This window comes from Cetorhinus maximus, chromosome 16, assembly GCF_964194155.1.
Source record: "Cetorhinus maximus chromosome 16, sCetMax3.hap1.1, whole genome shotgun sequence".
Taxonomy (NCBI): domain Eukaryota; kingdom Metazoa; phylum Chordata; class Chondrichthyes; order Lamniformes; family Cetorhinidae; genus Cetorhinus; species Cetorhinus maximus.
In genome coordinates, this window is record NC_135894.1 from 6624623 (window position 1) to 6644530 (window position 19908).

General features: G+C 42.4%; 2 protein-coding genes across 4 annotated transcripts; both read left to right on the plus strand.

Annotated features, from left to right (window-relative positions):
• Nucleotides 1-5762: 5762 nt before the first annotated feature.
• LOC144692007 (antigen WC1.1-like) lies at nucleotides 5763-7772 on the plus strand (the record flags this gene model as incomplete). The annotated part of the gene is made up of 4 exons (XM_078560569.1): nucleotides 5763-6123; nucleotides 7111-7428; nucleotides 7512-7568; nucleotides 7657-7772. Coding segments are annotated over exons 1-4 (852 nt in total), but the record flags the coding sequence as incomplete, so codon positions are not given.
• A 20-nt stretch (nucleotides 7773-7792) lies between these two features.
• Nucleotides 7793-14390, plus strand: LOC144691324 (scavenger receptor cysteine-rich domain-containing protein DMBT1-like). 3 transcript variants are annotated; one of them, XM_078559325.1, is made up of 4 exons: nucleotides 7793-7974; nucleotides 10645-10752; nucleotides 13499-13609; nucleotides 14141-14390. In XM_078559325.1, the coding sequence occupies exons 1-4, from the start codon at nucleotides 7857-7859 to the stop codon at nucleotides 14257-14259; spliced, it is 456 nt and encodes a 151-aa protein (XP_078415451.1). In that variant the 5' UTR covers nucleotides 7793-7856; the 3' UTR covers nucleotides 14260-14390. The 3 variants fall into 3 exon arrangements, with proteins under 3 accessions (XP_078415451.1, XP_078415453.1, XP_078415452.1); XM_078559326.1 differs by lacking the exon at nucleotides 7793-7974 and adding an exon at nucleotides 8371-8467; XM_078559327.1 differs by lacking the exon at nucleotides 13499-13609.
• The last annotated feature ends 5518 nt before the right edge of the window (nucleotides 14391-19908 follow it).

Sequence of the window (19908 nt, forward strand, 5' to 3'; positions counted from 1 at the left end):
TACAGGTGCCGCGGGAATTAATCCCGATTGACAGATTGTCCGGTTACATCCGGGGAAAATTTTAACTGCTCACATGGAAATGACGCGAGTGTCATCTGTTCGGGTGAGTCCTCTCAGTCGATGTAATCATGGATTGAAATAATCTCCCTGCAGCACTGAAAGAGGCCTTTCAGCATGTTCTGTCCGTGCAGGTTCTCTGCAAAAGTATCACACCCACTCACACACCCTTGCTATTTACAATAATCCGGTATTATTTTCCATGCAATTATCTGACCACATATATTTTAAAATCTCCGATTGATATTCATTCACCACATCTTCAGGCAGTGCATTTCAGATCCTCGCCGCCACATCCTCAGACGGTGCTTTTCATATCTTCAAGCACCATATTCTCCGACAATGAATTGCAGATCCTCATCATCATCATTTTCAGAGAGTGCATTTCAGGTCCTCATCCTTCACTTTCTCAGGCAGTGCATTGCAGACCCTCATCATCCACATTCTCCAACAGTACATTGCAGAACATCAAACATCCAAAATCTTAGACAGTGCATTGCAGATCATCATCCAACACATTCTCCGACAGTGCATTCCAGTTCCTTATCATTCACATTCAAAGAAAATGCCATGAAGATCCACATACACCACATTTTCAGACAGTGCATTGCAGTTCGACATCCACCACAATCTCAGACAGCGTATTTCCGATCTTTATCCACCGCATTCTCAGAAGATGCATTCCGTATCCTCATCCACCACATTTCCCGAAAGTGCTTTGCAGATCGTCATCGAGCACATTCTCATATATGTGCATTCCAGACCCTCATCACCCACATTCTCAGACAGTGCATTGCAGATCTCCATTCCCCCACATTCTAAGGCAGTGCATTGCAGATCCAAATCCACCACATTCCCAAGCAGTGCATTGCAGATCCACATCCCCCATAAGCTCAGGCAGTGAATTGCAGTTCCACATAGGCCACAATCTCAGACCGTGCATTTCATATCCTCACCCGCCACATTCTCGGAAAGTGCATTTCAAATCCTAATCCACCACTTTGTCACATAGCGTGAAGCAGATCCTCACCTACCACATTCTCAGCCAGTGCATTGTAGACCATCGTCCACCACATTCTCAGACAGTGCATTGCAGATCCTCAGCCACTACAATCTCAGACAGTGTATTGCAGATTGTCATCCACCACATTCTCGTACATTGCATCCCAGGTCCTCATCACCCACATTCTCAGTCAATGCATTACAGATCCTCATCCATCACAACCTAAGACAGTGCATTGCAGATCGTAATCCAGCATTTTCTCAGACATTGCATTGCATTTCCTCATTCACTACAATTTCAGTCAGTGCATTGCAGATCCTCATCCTCCACATTCACAGGCAGTGCATTGCAGGACCTGAGTAATCACACCATGCAAAATTAGCATCCTTACGTCACCATTTCCAATTTGTCCATCACCATAAATCTGTACTGATCATTCATGATCCTTCCGCCAAAGGCAACAATTTTTCTGTGTCATATTGTCCAGATCCCGGAGGTTTTGAGCATTCCCTCTCCAAGTAGAATATTCGTAGCTCCCTAAAACTATGTAGAAAAAGTACGTTTATTATCACCGGAATGATCTAATGAAGCATTTCTGCAACTTTCCTAATGCCTTCAGACCCTCCCTAAAGTTTGTAGCTCAGAAATGGAAGGATTACTCCAGATGAGGCCGACATGAATCATCACATCTTCCCTGCCGTGTACTCAGTGCCTTAGTTATACACCAAAGAACTCAACACTTTAGTAGCCTTTTCGCAACCTGCGCTGTCAAGTACAATTGTTTGTAGAAATGAACCCGAGATTCATCAGCTGCTGAAACTCATTTAGAAATGATCCCGTTCTTTATTGATCCTTCTACTCGTCCTTCGTCTGCCAGCCTTACTTCACCTAAAAGCACTCTCACTTCTAAAGCACAAGGCCTGGTACAAGAATGACTCAAGTTATTTACCAGAGCAGTCAAGTCTGTGAATGAAGTGCAGTGCTGTGGGAATGCTGCCCTCTATAATGTTTCGTGTTCTAGGTAAGAGGGGTAATCGATGCCGTATCTGCATCAGTGGAGGTTACTAAAAATATGAACCATGGCTCTACATTGAGGGAAACGAGGGAGTCTTCCCCGGTGTCCTTTCCAAAGTTATCCCTTGATCAACATCAAACCATGTAGCTCATCTGGTCATTATCACATGACTGTTTGTGCGATTTTACTGCGCCCATTATGGCTGCGGCGTTCCCTAAATTGCAACAGTGACGACATTACACAATGCAAATAAACGACTGTAACTTGCGTTGAGACATCCGGTAGTTTTGAAAAAAACACTTATCTACTTTAAATATACATTTATTTACTTCCGACAAAAGTGAGCCAACCAATGCTTCCCTCAGCTAAATTTCATCTGGAACTTTCCGGCCCGTTCTAACAGCTTCTCTGTGTTCGATTGAATTTTATACTTTCAACATTTTACAACACTTAAAAATTCCGTGAAAAAAAAAATAGTAAATTGTTCCTCTTACAACCAAGTCTCGGTAGATAATATGTATTACTGGAAAATCAGGGTTGCTATCCGTGTGGAATGTTCTCTTCCTCTGGCCTGGAAAAGAAGAAATCTTGAACACGACATTTTGTTCCCTGTGTCAGCTGTGGCTCAGTTCATAGCACCCTCGCCTTTGAATCAGAGGGTTGTGGGTTCATGTCCCACTCCCGGAAAACCAAGAACTGTGTTTGTACTCAAAGAGTTGCAGTCTGTGACTGTTGATAACTCGAAAGAGTATAAATACTTCAAAGAGCAATTCCATCTCCAAGAAGCCATTTTAGCCTTTTATCCCACAGGTGCTAACATTTCTGCCAAGCATCATTCGTGGTCCTTTTCCAAAGGTCATTTGAAAGTCCATCAAATCCACATCCACCCCATGACCCTCATTAACACTCTCTGAAACCTCATTAAATTACTCTAGCAAGTCCGTGCAATGCGATGTCTCTTACCAAATCCGCCCTAGTTTGTTAATGAATCCACATTTTTTCAAGCATAACTTGCTGTTACTTCTGCCCCAAGGGATATTTTCCAAGGAAAGAAAGCTTTCCCAAAGACAATATTAAACTTACTGGTCTGAATTTACTGCATTTATCCTTACAGCCTTTCTTGAACAAGGTTATAATATTTGGAAACATCAGTTATCGGCATTGAAGAAGGATGGGAACATTATGACCATTATCTGGCGATTTCAGCTCTGATATTGCTCATACCCCTCGAATACATCTCATCCAATCCATGTGTCGTGTCAAATTCAACATCAGTTGCCCAAGCCAATTCGTCCTCTTTATAAATATCTAGCCATTCCATTTTTTTTTTTTCATCTGCCTATTCTTTGTCCACCATTGAGCAGCGTTTTCTTCCTTGGCAAAAACTTACTCAAAATGCTCGCTCAGCAGCTGAGCCAAAACATCAGCCTTTATATACCGATTTCCTTCATGGTGTCGGTTTTGTGCCTATATAAGACTGTAAGATCACGTTTTATGTTAATGGGACTCTCTTATACGGTCTGGATATTGTACATTAATCTTGGATCTCACTTGCATTATCCAAATTCAATATCCAATGCATATATATTTTTCTGCTTCACCTTAATCCCCACCTCTTTAATCAGCCAGGGAGCCTTGGGGTTTTTGCATAGTCCTGCACGTGTCTAAGCCAAATTTCCATTTTTGCACCTGCAAAAGAGCCTGCACGTCACGAAAATCATTTATTACAATGTATGTTCACACACCTGATTGGTAAATATAATTGAGGCCCTTATACAACCCCTATTGCTCTTATCCTGAATAACACCACATTTTTTCCTCTGTTATTGCAATCTTTCTTTTCTAGTTTTCTGTGCAGTGTGGTTTTTCTCTCTAACATTATCTGCCCGTTCCCAAATCCCTGCCAAATTAGTTCTCAACTGTCCAACAAACAAACCAGACGGACATTGCCCTCGGACTTTTTCATCTGAAACACAGGAAAACATCCATTGGTCCTTTCTTCACAGAAATGAGTCTATGAGTCCATGAGAACAGATCACAAAGTCATAAGAGCTTGATTAGCGCTCTCATGCACCGTTTATCCGGCGACATGTTCATCAGTTCTATCTCTCGTGCGTTATGCTTGGATATTTTTATATTATCAGGATATTACTCCGTTGATGGCAATTTACTAGATTGTTCGCAACATCCTTAAAAATCATCTGCAGGACTACACCCCTCTTCCTACCTCTGAAATTGTTCCACTAACTGAGCACGAATGCTGACTGCTCACCCTCCCGCATCAGAGTGCTCAGCAGGGCCCCAGTGATCTGCCTCACCTTGGCACCAGGGTCAGAACATTTACGTGAATAATTATTGCCCCGGTTATGTTGAATCAAATGTGCATTTTTTTTTGACCGTTATCCCTTGCTCTCAACGGCTTTCTTCTTGCAGATGAAAGTTGGTCACTGAGATTGACAAATGGGGGAAGCCGCTGTGATGGTCAGGTGGAAATTTACCGCAACGGTCGCTGGGGCAGAGTACAGGACAGCCTCTGGGAAATCGATGATGCTAACGGGGTCTGCAGGCAACTAGGATGTGGTGTCGCAATTGCCTCGTATATATTTTCAAATTATGGAGAGAGTGAAGTGCCTGTGTGGTTGAATGATGTCCAGTGTGGAGGAAACGAATTGCATCTCCGCAACTGCAGCTCATTTGCAATGGATTATTCTCTCAATACGAGTGTCGGCGTCGGAGTTCTGTGTTCAGGTGAATAAATAGTTCAATTTTAGAGGAACATACGTAGAAATATCTAGTAAGGAGTGTGGTGTGAATATACGTCACTTGTTTCTCGAGTTCTTTTAACCTAACTACTTAACACTGGAGGGCTAACGTGGAAAGAGTGGGCACGGACAGAACTGATCAACAAGCAGCACTTGCATGTTAGCTGTGCATTTATTAACGACGGAATTCTCAATTATCTCTCAGACAGGAAATTCTGTCTGCACGGTTGGGAAAGTGTGTTGTTAGCGCGGGTCGGGGGCTGTTGTGAGGCGGAGGTGAGGTGGTGTCGGGAGGAGCATTACAGCTTGGTGCGAAATTGTGTTAATTTAACAACGTTTTCATAGAATTGCAGTTCACGTACTGGTCAGGGCGACAGGCCGCTCATGGGATTTCTGGATTATTCCATCCTTGAAAAACCCAGGTACTCACAGGCCTTTCAGCAGCAGAAGGCTGAGCTTCTATGAAATGTCTTTCTCAAAAGTCAACTTGGTTTCTTTTTCCACTGATGCTGCCAAACCTCCTGAGGATTTACAGCATTTTTTTCAATATAATCAATATAAAATAGCGAGATATTCAGAAATCGAGTGAAATAAGGGTTCGAGGTGCGTGCAGGAAAAAATAAACTGTGTACAATTGAAGTTCATTAGTAGTTTGGGTGCAACGATGAATACAAAAAAGTTTAATTGAGGTTGAAACAGGGCACACAGCATTGAGCACACAATATGTGAACTGCAGTCCAAAATATCGTAGGAGTCAGGTGTGGGAATATTTGAAATATTTGTGCATTCCACGCTATAAATTTCAAATAACTAGAGATACATGGTTTCAACTATAGAAGCAGTTACCTGTCATAGTCAAGTCAAATATTTTTTAAATTACTTTTGCTGGATAATATTCAATAGTTTCAATTGGGTTATGACATAAATGCGTAATCGAATCCTCTTGATAAATACTGTATTTTTTGGATCAGAACACATACAGTTAAGGCTGTCAGATGGTGGAAGCCCATGTGCAGGACGAGTGGAGATTTATTACAACGGGACCTGGGGCTCAGTTTGTGATGATTCGTGGGATCTGACAGACGCTGACGTAGTTTGCAAACAGCTGCATTGCGGAAAGGCATTGGACGTGACACTTCCTGCCTCTTGTGGACCAGGCTCAGGTCCAGTTTGGCTGGAAGGCTTGGAGTGTTCAGGGGAGGAATCGTATCTCTGGCAATGTCCCTCTGCATATTGGGGTTCCCACGACTGTTCTCATAAAGAAGATGTGAAGATTATGTGCTCAGGTACGGGTGACCTAAATGAACTCATTTCCTTTATACAAGAAGATTCACACAGATGGTATTTTACTGAATGGCTCAGAAACTGCACATCAGCGGTTTAATCTGTTCAACGCGTCTGACAGCTGCTTAATATGCTCATAATCTTACATCATTTCATCTGGCATGAGCTGTATTCCACTCTGTATTTTCCTCTCGTGTCTTTATCAAACGTCACATTCAAGGCATCACCACAATTCGCCCCACCAAACGTACATGTTCCATGTTCCACGTTCTCCTTCTATCTGGGTAATAGAGAGTGAAAAAAAAAGCTGAAATCGCAATTTTTTTGGCTCTTGTGTTTCTTCGTCCAAAAAAAGCACGACTTTATTCTAATCAGCACTGAAATAATTTCGGCATTGACACGCCTATCCTGCCGTCTCTGAACGTCTTCCTGCAGTTAGTCGAGTCTGTCTTGGTATTAACTGCAAATCCTAGTGCATTTTGAACATTTACTTCAATTCCAAATACGAAGTGTAGTATGTTAATCTTAAACAGATGTGACCCCCAGCATTAACCCATGTGCACATCACGCTCCAACTTCTGCTATTCTATGTGATATCCTGCGTTGTTGTTTGTTGGCTCTTCTTTTAATACTGTGCCGATAATTTCATTTTCCCTCATCTCAGCCTTAATTCTGCTGTTTGAAAACTTTTCGAAAGTTAATGTTTTCAAAATCCATGTGGATTACATAGATATTATTATCTCCACATAATCTTTCTGAAACTTCTTCAAGTAATTCAATTAATTGGAAGATATAGAGTTCGCTCTTTTGAAATCTGCGTTGATTATCCTTGATTGTATAATTGGATTAAACATGCATCACTGTTACATTTCTGGAATAATTATCTCTATTCAGTGAGCACATCTGGCGCAACTTGGGTTGAGGGGGCACTGTTGACTTGATTCAATTCATCACTGGAAACATCTGGAGAATTCTTATTTCGTTGATAGAACACAAGGAGCTGCGGCTGGTGAATGGAAAGCATCGCTGTCAGGGTAGGGTGGAAGTGTTCTACAATGGGACCTGGGGAACAGTGTGCTCGGAATCACTGGATCGCCATGATGCTGAGGTGATTTGTAAACAGCTACAGTGCGGCCCTCTCGATTATGTTGACCATAGCACTCGGTCATTCGGAGAAGGATCAGGACCTATTTGGCTCGATGAGATAGAATGTATTTCACACGAGTCGACCATTTGGCAGTGTCGGACAGACCCGTGGGGACAACACAACTGTAATCACAGAGAAGATGCAGGCGTTTTATGTTCCGGTAACAAAACAAACCTTCTAATGTGAGAGTTTTATTTCATTCATTGATGTCCAAATGAGTCAGCACGTTTCCTTCCCCAACAGGAGGAAAGATAACGAAGGACCAACCCGAAAGTGAAAAGGATTGTGGTCGACAATCAGGTGATCTATCGGCTTTATTATATCAATTATCTGAGTTGTATACCTGTATTTTTGTGCAGAAATAATAGTGATTGATTATCATTGACAGATTCGGGTGTAGGTTTGCACCTGATTGGAGGTAACAGCAGCTGCTCCGGACGAGTGGAGATACAGTGCAAAATCACCAGCGGCACGGTGTGTGATGACTCCTGGGATATGGCCGATGAAAATGTTGTCTGCAGACAGCTGGGTTGTGGCTCTGCTCTACTGGCCGCAGGAGGGGCCGCTTTTGGCCAGGGTGGAGGTGACATGTGGTTTGATGAGGTGAGGTGTACCGGAAGCGAATCCTTTCTCTCCGATTGTCCTTCTTCAGCGTCTGCTCAGCCTGACTGTGATCACAAGGAAGACGCCAGTGTGATTTGTTCCGGTAAGGGTAGTGCAGAACGGGGCGGGTTGGGGCCGGGAGATTGGCGGTTGGTGACTGTTCGCTCAATATGTCTCATGAATTTGTAAATGATGAACAACAGATCACTTTCTAAATTAAAGTTCTATCTTTTTTTGCATAATAACCCATAGGTCCAGAATTGTCGTCGGCTGCTTCTCCATTCACACCGGCAGGTTGGTCTTATGAATAAGTAGTATTCCTGTAAAGGCTAATGTCCAGAATGATCTGATATGATTGACATTTGCTTGTTTTTATAAAAAAATTCTGAAGTTAATCTTAGTGTTTCAGAATGTTGGACTATTTAACAATACATAGCATCCTGTGTCCCAGTTGAATCTTTCTTTAACATTTCATTAAGAACATGAAGACAACATCACTTCCATCCCTCTTGTGATCGGTATAACAATCGGGATCCTGTTGATCTGTGAGTTCATCGCACTAATTGTGGTAATGCGGAGACAATCATCAAGGAAAGGTGAGGACAACTATTACCACTGACTCACATTAAATCTCGGGTATTTATATTTTTTTATGTCAATTCATGAATGATAAATGAGCCTCGCTGGCAGCCCTGCATTCATGGCCCATCCATAATTGCCCTTGAGAAAGTGGTGATGAGATGTCTTCTTGATCCGTTGCAATCCATGTTGCGTAGGTACACCCACAGTGCTTTTACAGAGGGAGTGTAAGGATTTGACCCAGCGACCATGCCGGAATGGCGACAAATATGCAAATAAGAATGGTGAGAGGCTTGGAGGATGACTTCCAGGAAGTGGTTTTCCTATGTCTCTGCTTCCCTTGTCATTATCCTTGGTTGTTTATGTGGTTTTGGAAGGTCTTGTCTAAGTAGACTTGCTGGATTCTTCAAGTGCATCTTGTAAACAGTACACACTGCTGCCACTATAAGTCGATGGTGAAGGGAGTGATTGGTTGTGGATATCGTGCCAATAAAGTGGAAAACATTATTCTGGACTGAAGCAAACTTCTAGAGTTTTGTTGTAGCTACACTCAAACAGGCAAGTGGAGAATATTCAGGAACACTCCTGATTGTCCCTTGTAGATGATGGAAACGATTTGCCTAGTCTGGAGTTGAGTTCCTCAAAAGCGTTCCTTGCCTCTGACCCGCTTTTGTCACCACATCATTCATATCACAAGCCCAGTTCAGTTTCTGGTCAATGGAAAACCCTGGGATGTTGTCAGCGGGGGAATCAGTGATGGTGATGCCACTGATTGTCAAAGGCTGACAGTTAGATCACACCTTGTTGTAGATGACCATTTCCTGGCACTAGTGAGGCGCAAATTTTACTCACCACTATGAACGTCAGGCCTGGATATGGTCCATGTCTGACTAGATGTGGACATGGCCTGCTGCAGTAGCTGAGGATTCGAGACTGGTAATAAACATTGTGCCATAATCAGCGGACATCCCCACTCATGACCTTCAGATGAAGAGATGGTCATTGATAAAACAGGTGAAGATCGTTGGTCCTAGCACGCTATGCTGAGGAGCACCTGTTTTAATGTGCATTTACTGAAAGATGATTGACCTCCAACAACCACAACTCCCTTGTTTTGTGCTCACTCTGACTTCAAGCAGCGAAGATTTCCCCCTGAATCCTATTGGCTCCAGTTTTTTTTTTTTCAGGCGCCTTCATGCCTGATATGCTGACGAGAACTCACTTTATTGCCCTTTTCCATTGAATGTCACTTATCATGTTGGAAACTAATGTTAACCAATTTAGCGAGTATTCTCGTTCAAAGTACTCGGTCAAATAGTGAAATGTGTCATTTAAATTGAAGTGTCACTTGACTGTCCACATTCACAGTCCTAATTTTTCCACCGCTACTGTGTCTGAAGGTCAATCAATTGTTGTAGCCATCGATCTGAAGGTTATTTGAAGCATTTTAGACTTAGTGCCCAGTCATGATGTTTCCGTCAATCGAAGTCTATCCAATCTGTGTCCTTCCAGTCCTTCCGTTTCCGTGCCCAGATGCCCAATCTCGAGCTCCATAGCCAGAATCGATCCACACTTTTGAGGCAGGAGACTTTGATGAGATTTTAAGCACCAGTTTATGAATATTGTGTACCCTGACTTAACTAACTACTCTGATCTGAACAACCATAACACTCCTGTTCGATGCGCACAGCAAATTAATTTTAATACTGTTGCGATACATAAAAGAAACGTCAGCTCCTCACTCGTCTTTCCAACCTGATGCTGTTAGCAGAATTCAGTCATTTTCCCCAGCTTCTCTTCAGCTAAAATCCCCTTGGGTCTCACAACAGAGTTTTCCGCTGGAATTCATTCCTTCCGAAAACGCCTAGTTTCGTCTTTTCCGACCTTAATTACATTTTCCACAGTCTGGTGGAGTTGAACACGCGTCCATGCGGTTACCCACACGCGCACACGCCCACACAGACACAGCCACACACACATAACGTCTATCTCTCTCTATCTCTCTCACACACACGTATGGATGCGTGCTCTCTCGTAAAAAAAACTACTTAACAAAAGATCCTACATAGCCAGCTCACTGACTTTCTGCATTCACTTTCGCCATCAGTTTTGTGTTAATATTTGCAAACACTTTTATTATTAAACAAAGGTAAAACGCAACAAATTGTTAATCCCTCCGCATTGTCTCCATCAGGTTATGTCACTGGCAGTTGGGGTACACCAATTGATTTGTACCAAGCAATTTATGAAGAAATTGAAGATATTCCGCCTGTCAAGGATCCCGCTCTGACCCGTGGCTCAGGTTTGTAACTTCCATTGCAAAGCCAATCCGCACTGGAGGATTCCATTTCCGTTTACCCATTTTAAAAGTAAGGTCAATGAATGGGCCCGACAGGCATTCCGCTCACTTTACTCATGTGAAAGTTTCCTATCTCCGTGTGCTTCTGTTATGTGAGAAGAGTGATGAGCTCCTCAAATTTCCCAAAATTCTGTGTTGCTCAAAGGGTGTTTTGCCGTTTGGCGGAAAATAGGGAGCAGATCGGTGTTTCCAACTTCCCAAGGGACTGCTCACTGCCTCCATTAGGTATCTGACTGACTAAATTATACAAAGAGAGGATTATTGAACAGAAAATGCAATCCACTCTCCCCAACTATGATAGTCTACAGGGCCGCTGATCTCAGGGGCCGGTAATCACATTCGGGAATAATTGATCCAACATTATGAATATCCATAATGAAAAAGAAAATACATTCAAACTACTTTCAACCGAATCCAGGGGACCATATTTCAATAACTAATAAGAATATGATAAATACTGGGGCAAACCATTGGGAACAAGAGCACGCGTAAAAAAAGAAGTAATGATAAAATCGCGAAGAATAACAATGATGGGAAGCGGCGTGGTGGCAAAGCAGCATAAGAGAGAAAACGAAGAAAGACGACAAATGTAATTGCGGTGATATTAATGACCAATCAATGAAATGATCCTGGACCGTCTAGCAAGTTAGTACAATATTTAATGGCACAAAGAAATGGTCGGTCAGTATGGTATGACCGTGTTCCAAAAAGGAACTGAAAGAATAGAGCAGCATTCATGAAATATCAGAAATATTAATCAATAACATTATTTTAGTATTCACCAGGGGTAAGAGGGCATGACTTTGGAAAATTAGGTTAGGAGTGACAAAATTTCAATTAAAATCAATTTAAAAAGAAAGTTAAAAAAAATCTTACCAAAAAAGCACGGGTCAGAACAATTTGCATCCAATCATTTTGGAAAAATATTATAAGATAGCAGAGGCACAATTACAGTGATTAACCAATTAATTTCAAGCGGTGGTAGTGCCACGATCCTGGCAGATAATTAATATTAAATGTACAATTAAATATGGAGAAGGAAAATGTCCAGGGACGAATGATCCATTATCTGAACGTTGGTGGGAGAAAAACTAATTAAATTGATACAAAGGAGGAAAAGGGTACAAATTCGCATCAAACAACCAAAAGCGCAGTCAGCAAATACTCCATAATGGGAACTGTCACATTAGCAACTTCAGCAAAATGCTGAAAAAGTTAACAGCATAGATAAGGTTAGCAGTGAGGACATAAAATCTGTGGATTTGATAAATAATTTTTGGAACTGTGCACTTAATATTCCGATGGATAAAGACAAGTGCTAACCTCTCAGCTATTGCCCAGTGGGTGTCAATCTTGCATCTGAATCTATATCCTCCGGCATCCTATCCACTCCAGTACTTGTTCAGAAATTTCAACGCTGACACTGTGGTGCAGAAATGAGCGGCTGATGCCTTATTGGCCGTGTTCTCTTTCAGAGTCGTTGTTTAAGTGGTGACCAAAATGTCTTCTCATGGAGAATTTAGACCTGCCCTTGGTATACTGACAAATATATATCTCTTGAGCAAAATCACAAAGTCAGATTATCTGCTAATTAGCACATCGCTGTGATTGCCTGTGGAAAGTTTTTAGTGTACAAATTGTCTGCTGCATTTCCCATATTTAAATAGTGATGATACATCACAAGTATCCATTAGCTGTAAAAAGCTTTGGACATCTGGCGATCTTGAAAATCACTGTTTGCTCGTATTCATCACATTTATATGCAGTAAAGTGACACCTATGAGAATGGGTAGACTGCTGCCTACAAGACAGGAAACAGAGAGTGGTACACAAGGTAGTTATGTTGGGGGAGGAAAGTGGGAATGGGTATTTAAAACGCGTCTCTGCTGGGATTACTGTTGTTCTAAATTAATCTTAACGATTCAGACTTTGGATAAAAATGATATTTTTTCTAAATTTAACTATTGAACAAATTGTGTTGGGCTGGGGGTAGTGAAAGCATTTTAAAAACATACATTATTAAATTTGCGGCAAAGAACATACGATTGGCAAATGAATATCTACATAAGTAATTATGGGGAATTACAATCTAGTATATAAACTAAGAGTTAATTTTCGGTCTGTAACAATGAATTCGAATTAAATGTTAAAATCGTGGAATGCAGGAGTTCAGGGAAAAAGATAAAGAAAGTAAATCGATGGAGAAAGATCAGGCTGTAAAAAGCCAAAACAAACACTAAATTTTATTTCTGGATAGATGTGCTTAAATAACAATATTATTCTGTTGAACCTCGATCGAACATTAGTTAGAGGGAATTTGGAGTATAATTTAGGGTTCTGGTCAGCATATTTTTAAAGATATAGAGGAGTAGTTGATGAGGCTCAAAGCACTTTACAAGAATGGAAACCGTGTTAGGAGCAAAAGGAATCCAAAAATGCTGAAAATAAGGATCAAAAAATGCTTGTTGGTCTCTTTTTGGTTCCATTGCCCATGAGTTCATTTCTCCTCCCTCAAATAGGACGGATTTAACGTCTCTGGTAATGAAATGGAAAGCGGAGTTTTGGGGAGGGGGTTACTTATTTTAACCTCTACTCCAAAGGACTGTTTACTTCTGTACCGTGATGACACTATAATGACATAGATAATTCCTCCAAGAACCAAAGTATTTTTTTCCCCTTTCTTTAACAGTTTCTGCTTCCATTGATTCGCTCAATCATATCGAATATTACACCAGCCATGTTTTGGATTTCAAAAGTCTTGGATCGCAAAATCCTGACGAGAACTCCTCCAGTATTCAGGGTGGGTAAACTTTTACTTCCGACCATCTGGTTTTCATCCTTCACACTCAGTAATATCTACAATCGAATATGAAGTATTAAAAAGAACGAATACAAGTTAAGTTGCACGGACGATGATATCAGCTATTACAGTGACTTTAGATAAAACGCTTCTAAAATACTTTCAGGCTGATACAATATCATATCAAGATCATGTGATTGTACTCAATAATATAAAGGCGTGAAATAGTTTCATTTAGAGTACATATCATCTTATTAGTTTCATCACAAGGCCCAGTAATCTGTGAAATATGATATGCGCACGCAGGCTGTCGAGATCATTGGGTCAGTGAGACACGTGACATCAAAACATAAAATAAAAATACTGTGACGCGAATGGTTCCAAAAATTCTCCACACTTTAAGCTCCCTCCTCTGTTAGCGCAATAGAACCACTGTCCTCTCTACTGATTGTTTTGTTGACAAGTCTCAATGTTATTCTAACTGTTCATTGTTAGCAATTAATCTCAGTGAAAGTCGTTTGTTCCTCCCAGCTCTCCGCGATTACGACGATGCTGAGACTACACACAATGATTCTAAGGGCGATCACTTGCTGCTGGACCGTGTTCATGATGATTTCTTCAGACGGGAAAATGCCGGCGGTGATATGTGAATTCTGGTTGAGAGAGAGATTTATTTATCTTCTCAGCCTGTCCTCTGTATTGTTGGTGACTTTCTTGCTCTCTGCTGATATCGGTTCTGAAATGCCTGATAGTCCATTGGATGATCTGCGGAGTCTCTCACTAACGGGATACGCGCTGTTTGAAAGGTTGGGTAGACAGGTTATTCGAAGGGTTGTGCGCTCAATCCACCATCTCGACTTAGTATATGCACGTTTGTGTTTGTTGGATTGCGGCCAACAGCGTTCTCAGATAAGTCACGGGGTTAGTTGTGTATCTTCAGGGATGCGTTGGAAACATCCTTGAATTGATTTTCCTCCTCCTTCTGGGATAAATCGGCCTCCTTTACCTCCCGCCACTGACTTCTGAGTAGATGATGACTTCTGAGTATTCCTTCCCTCACCTGCTCACATTTGCGGAATGAACTGGATCTGTTTTAAAGTTCATTCATATTGGCGATGGAACAAACATTTGTTTGGTGTATGCTCCTCTTGAGGTGATACCATTAATTTCATTAATTTATTGGATATGGGCGTCGCTGGCTTGGCCAACATTTATTGCCCAAACACAATTGTCTTTGCGAAGGTTGTGGTGAGCTGCCTTCTTGTAGGTTTGTGGCCCCGCTATTGTAGGTACCTGCTCAGTGCTGTTGGACACAGGATTCCAGGATTCTGAGCCAGCGACACAGAAGTAAAGACGATAAATTTCCAAGTCAGAAAGGCTTGTGACTTGGAGGGACATTACAAATGTTGGTGATCTCATGTATGCTATACCCATGTCGTGCTAAATGGCCCCGGTCCGGCGCTCAGAAGGTGCTGTCACAGGGGCGTTAGTGAGATTCTGCTGTGCCTCCTACAGATGGTGCGCATTGATGCTACTATTCGTCGATGTGATGGGAGGCAATGTTTGTGGAAGGTATATCAATCAAGCAGAGTTCCTAGTTCTGTAGGTTGACGAGTTTCTTGGGTGTTGTTGGTGGTGCAATCGTCCAGTCAAGTGGAGACTATTCCACTAGGCTCCTGACTTGTGCCTTGTCGATTATGTACAGGTTCTCTGGAGTCAGGAGTTGAGTTGCTCGCCTCAGGATTCCGAGCATCTGATATGCTCTTGTAGTAAAAGTGTTTACCTGGCTATTCCAGTTCAATTGATGGTCAATTGTAAGCCCCAAGATTTTGATAGCAGGATTCAGAGATAAGCATGCCATTAAATGTCAAGGGCTGTTGGTTAGATTCTCTCTTGTGGGATATCGTAATTGTCTGGCACCTTGGTGGAGTGAATGCTACTTGTCGCATGTCAGCCCAAGAGTGGATATTATGTAAATTGTGCTGCATTTAGTCATGCATAATTTCAGAACCTGAGCTGTTGTGAATGATGATGATCATTGTGCAATCTACAGCGAACAACCCCTCCTCTCACCTTCTGATGAAAGGAAGGTCATTCATGAAGCAGTTGAAGATCACTGGGCCGAGGGCACTACTCTGAGGGACTCCTGCAGTGGTGCCCTATAACTGAGATGCATGGCCTCCAAAAACCACAGCCATCTTCCTGTGTGGTATATATTACTCCAAGCAACGGCGAGTTTTTTTTTTTCATTCCCTTGGATCCCAAAGACTCCAGTTTTGCTCGGACTACGCTCGGTCACATAACGCCTTGATTTCAAAGGCAGTCACTGTCCCCTCACCTTGGCAGTTCAGATTTGTTGTCCATGTTTGATCCAAGGCCGAAAATAATAATGAAGCTCAATGACCCCGTCAAAACCCATATTGTTCGTCACTGAGCAGGAGATTGCTAAGCATGAGACGCTTCTGATTTTACTGATGATGGAGAGTAGACTGATTGGGCTCGAGTTGGCTTTAGTCATTAATAAAATTAATGCTGTTGGGTGTGATTATCTCACTTGTTCAGACCCCAAGCGGTAATACGTCGAGTGCTAAACATGAAACATCGGACTTTGCAGGACGTCGTCTGTTGCCTCACAGCGGCACACACAGCCCGGGCAAAAATAAACACCATTTCTCTTTCACTCATGAATATATAAATTCTAACCTCTTCATGCTGCTGTCACACACCCACGCACATGCTCACTCGCGCGCACACACACACACCAGACACCGGAAATGCACCCGCTCTCAGCCCATTATTAACCAATAATATGTTCATCCTAAGTGCATAACACTCAGGTTATTTTTGATCACGCCTTATCGGCCCCTCCCATTCCTGATATGAATGGCAATGTCCTCTATGAAACCTTCACAAGCCCACCCAATCTGTCCCCAGAAAGCAGTGAGGGTGTTGCTCAAACTTTACAACATATACATTAAACTGGTAAAGCCAATGCTTCATTACCGGCTACAAGCTTGTTCCGCATAGTTGGGGAGTATGCAGCCCTCTCTGGTTTTTACCATGTCATTACATGGAGTTGTTCTGATGCTTTTAATGATGCTGAAATTATCAATGAGAACTTGATGTTTTTTGTTTCTCTAGAAACAGCAACAAAAAAAAAAAAATCTAGTTGATTTGGAAATATTCTGAAGAAGAAAATGAATGCATGGCCTTCATTTCGATGGTGGTGGACATAGTTGCAACACTCTCTCTAAAGCAATACTATTTTAACCCATCTTTCAGGTAAAATACATCGACAAATCGAGGATGCGAAGCCCCAGGCGTGTGACTCGCTGTGTAAAATCTGAGGGAACGCCCTTAAGTTTTCAAAAAATACATCCGTCTCAAAGATGCTTACCTTTCCGACATAAACATGTTTTGAGAAAAAAAGCAAACGTTACCTTGTGTGGAGATATCTAGATTCGTTTCTTAAATCTATAAATTATCTTAAAAAGTATGAATAAATACTGTCTAATCAGAATTGTAGGAGAACGGGATTTTTTCGCGCATTTTCATGTATATAATAAAACTGTACCACACTCCGCTATATCGACAATACAACCCATCAAGAGAATTGAAGAACCGATGACTATCATTACAAGTTAATTTCAGCTCCATTTTCTAAGATTTGTTTTTTTTCCCCAAATGCCTTAAAAAGAAGTATTAGAAGAGGGTAATAAATGGAATATCTGTTTTACATCCATTTAGTGTACTTTCTCTCTAGACTGCCACATACCGGGTACACAGAGAGCTGCATTCTCATAGCAGCTCAAAACAACACGATGTTGCTTGACAGCACAACACATAGCTCTCGGGTTATCGAGTCTGGAGGGAGGCAGGAAAACAATCAGAATTCAATATGTCTCCAATACTTTATTTCTATAAAATAACTATTCAGTTACGCATCATTTGAGCTCAGTGCTAACTGGCTCAGGAGAAACAAATCACCGTGCACTATCCCCCAGCAGCTGTTATTATAGTTCCATGAGGTTGGCGATTGTATCAGGCATGACCACATGCTGAGGGCCACCATTATAATAAATACAGCACAAAATAGAGAAAAAATGTTCAAATAATGAGATAACATAGACTGAGAGAGAAACAATGCTCATCTTTCCTGTCTGTGAAAGGGTCATGGGCCGGAGTGATTAAGTAAACCCTCAGCTCTAGCACTCTGTGTTCTGTCCCTGTGAACTTGCTGTGCTCTGTACGCTCAGGGCCAAAATTCTTCCTTCTCTGAAAGGCTGGTGGAAAAATAATCGCACTTGGTGTTTTAGACCAATCTTCCAGCTGCCGGATCGGAATCACCAGCAGTTTGGAATTTCGTCCAAGTCTTCACCTGTAGCGAGACACCAACAGTTGACATCAAGCCATCCTTCCCCAGACACTCTCGACACGCCATCTACGCTGGAGTTATGCACACAAAAAACTAATTCACCCTCACGCCACACTGTACTCGAGCATATTCCGCATCCTTCCAAATTTCCGTAACACTCAAGACGCTCTTCGTTCTTTTACTGCCAATGGGCAAAAATACTGGAAATCCCTCCGAGCCGCACAGAGAATGTATCTACACCACAAAATTTGGCTCCCACCATAAATATCAGGGCAATTGGCAATGGGCAGGATATAGTGGCCTAGCTAGTGATGCAAGACCACGCAAATGCCTTTATAAAAATGGTGTCGCTGTCCGACACATCATTCCCACTTCTTCCTATCACTAATCTTTGGAAAGACATTTAAAATTCTCTTCCGACATTACGCAACATGTTTAACCATTTCCAGTATCCTGGCTTTTCCGCTGCTGCTAGACCAGCTGAGTTTTTCGAGATAATTCTGTTCTTGTTTTGTCTGCATCTGCAGTTTTTTTGTTTTTATCCAGTATCCTGGCCTTCACTAATTCTGTTTCACAATGGACATCCAGTTCCCCTACAACAACCAGGACATTGAACTACATCTGTATCACCGTTCCTTCATTGTCGATGGTTTAGGGTCCTGGAATTCCCTTCCTTACATCACTATAATTAAAGGACAATTAGGAATCAGCAACAAATGCTGAATTTACCACTGACTCCCGCATACCACGAAAGAATAAAAAAGTGATACATTCTTCCCTCAGCAGAACAGCCAATCCCCCTACAACTCTATCTTCACCAGGTCTCCCAATCCCTCTAAGCCTCATCCATCACGACGACATTCAGTCCCCCTGCAAATCCATTCATCAGCAGGACATCCAGTTCGTCTACACACACATACCTCAGCGATACAACTGGTCCCTCTGAACATGCATTGTTCAACAACACATCCAGTTTCACTATGCCAACATCCCTCACAACGACATTCAGTCCTTCTTTACCTCCATCACTCGCCAGGACTTGCAGTGCCTATGCGTAGCATGCCCTCACCAGGATATCATGTTCCTCTACACCTCAATTCCCCAGCAGGAAATCAAATCCCTCCACATCTCCATACCTCTCCAGGGCAAACAGTCCTTCCACCTCTCCATGCCTCACGAGGAAATTCACTCCCTCTGCACCTCCGTCTACCAGCAGGGTATTCAGAACCTCAACCCCTTCATCTTCACCAGGAAGACCAATCTCACTTCTCCTCCGTCCCGCAAAACTGCTGGCTGTCACTTTTCACCTCCATCCATCATCAGGGCATGCAGTTATTCTGCACATCCGACGCTCAACAGCATGCACTTTCCCTCTACACTTTCATCCCTCATCCAGGCACACAGTAAGTCTGCATTCCCATTACTCAGCCGGACATCTAGCCTGTCCAGACCACCTCACTAAACCCTGGCATCCGGTCCCTCTACATTTCTCCTTCCGCGGACATCCAGTCCTTCTACACTTTCACTCTTCAACAGTGAGGATGAGCGACTACGAGATGGTGGAGTTCTTCATGATGATAGAGAGTGACGTATTTGATTCTGAAACAAGGGCCCTGAAACTTAATGGAGGAGGCGACGATGGTATGGGGTGCTGCCTGCCTATGCTGGATTTGGAAACGTTGTTTGGAGGGATGACGGTGGATGGGCAGTGACGGATATTCGGGGGGCGCTTCTGTGGGCTGCAACAGTAGTTTGTTCATGTCTGGCACAAGGGAGAGATAGAAATGGTGTCCGAACCATGGCTTACAGGGGAAATTGGGGATAGTGTTGGTTCCAAGGAAGAGGCAGACAAGTTGGGTGGAAAAAATGAAACAGTCATGAGGATTTGGAGCACTTTAGAGTTCATCAGGGGAAGACCGCAGAG

Bases quoted from the DNA above. Each gene is read 5' to 3' on its own strand.
- LOC144691324 (XM_078559325.1), top strand. From the start codon at position 7,857: ATGTGGTTTGATGAGGTGAGGTGTACCGGAAGCGAATCCTTTCTCTCC. The intron at 7,975-10,644 runs GTAAGGGTAGTG...TGTCTCCATCAG, and splicing joins CGCCAGTGTGATTTGTTCCG to GTTATGTCACTGGCAGTTGG. The intron at 13,610-14,140 runs GTGGGTAAACTT...TGTTCCTCCCAG, and splicing joins GAACTCCTCCAGTATTCAGG to CTCTCCGCGATTACGACGAT.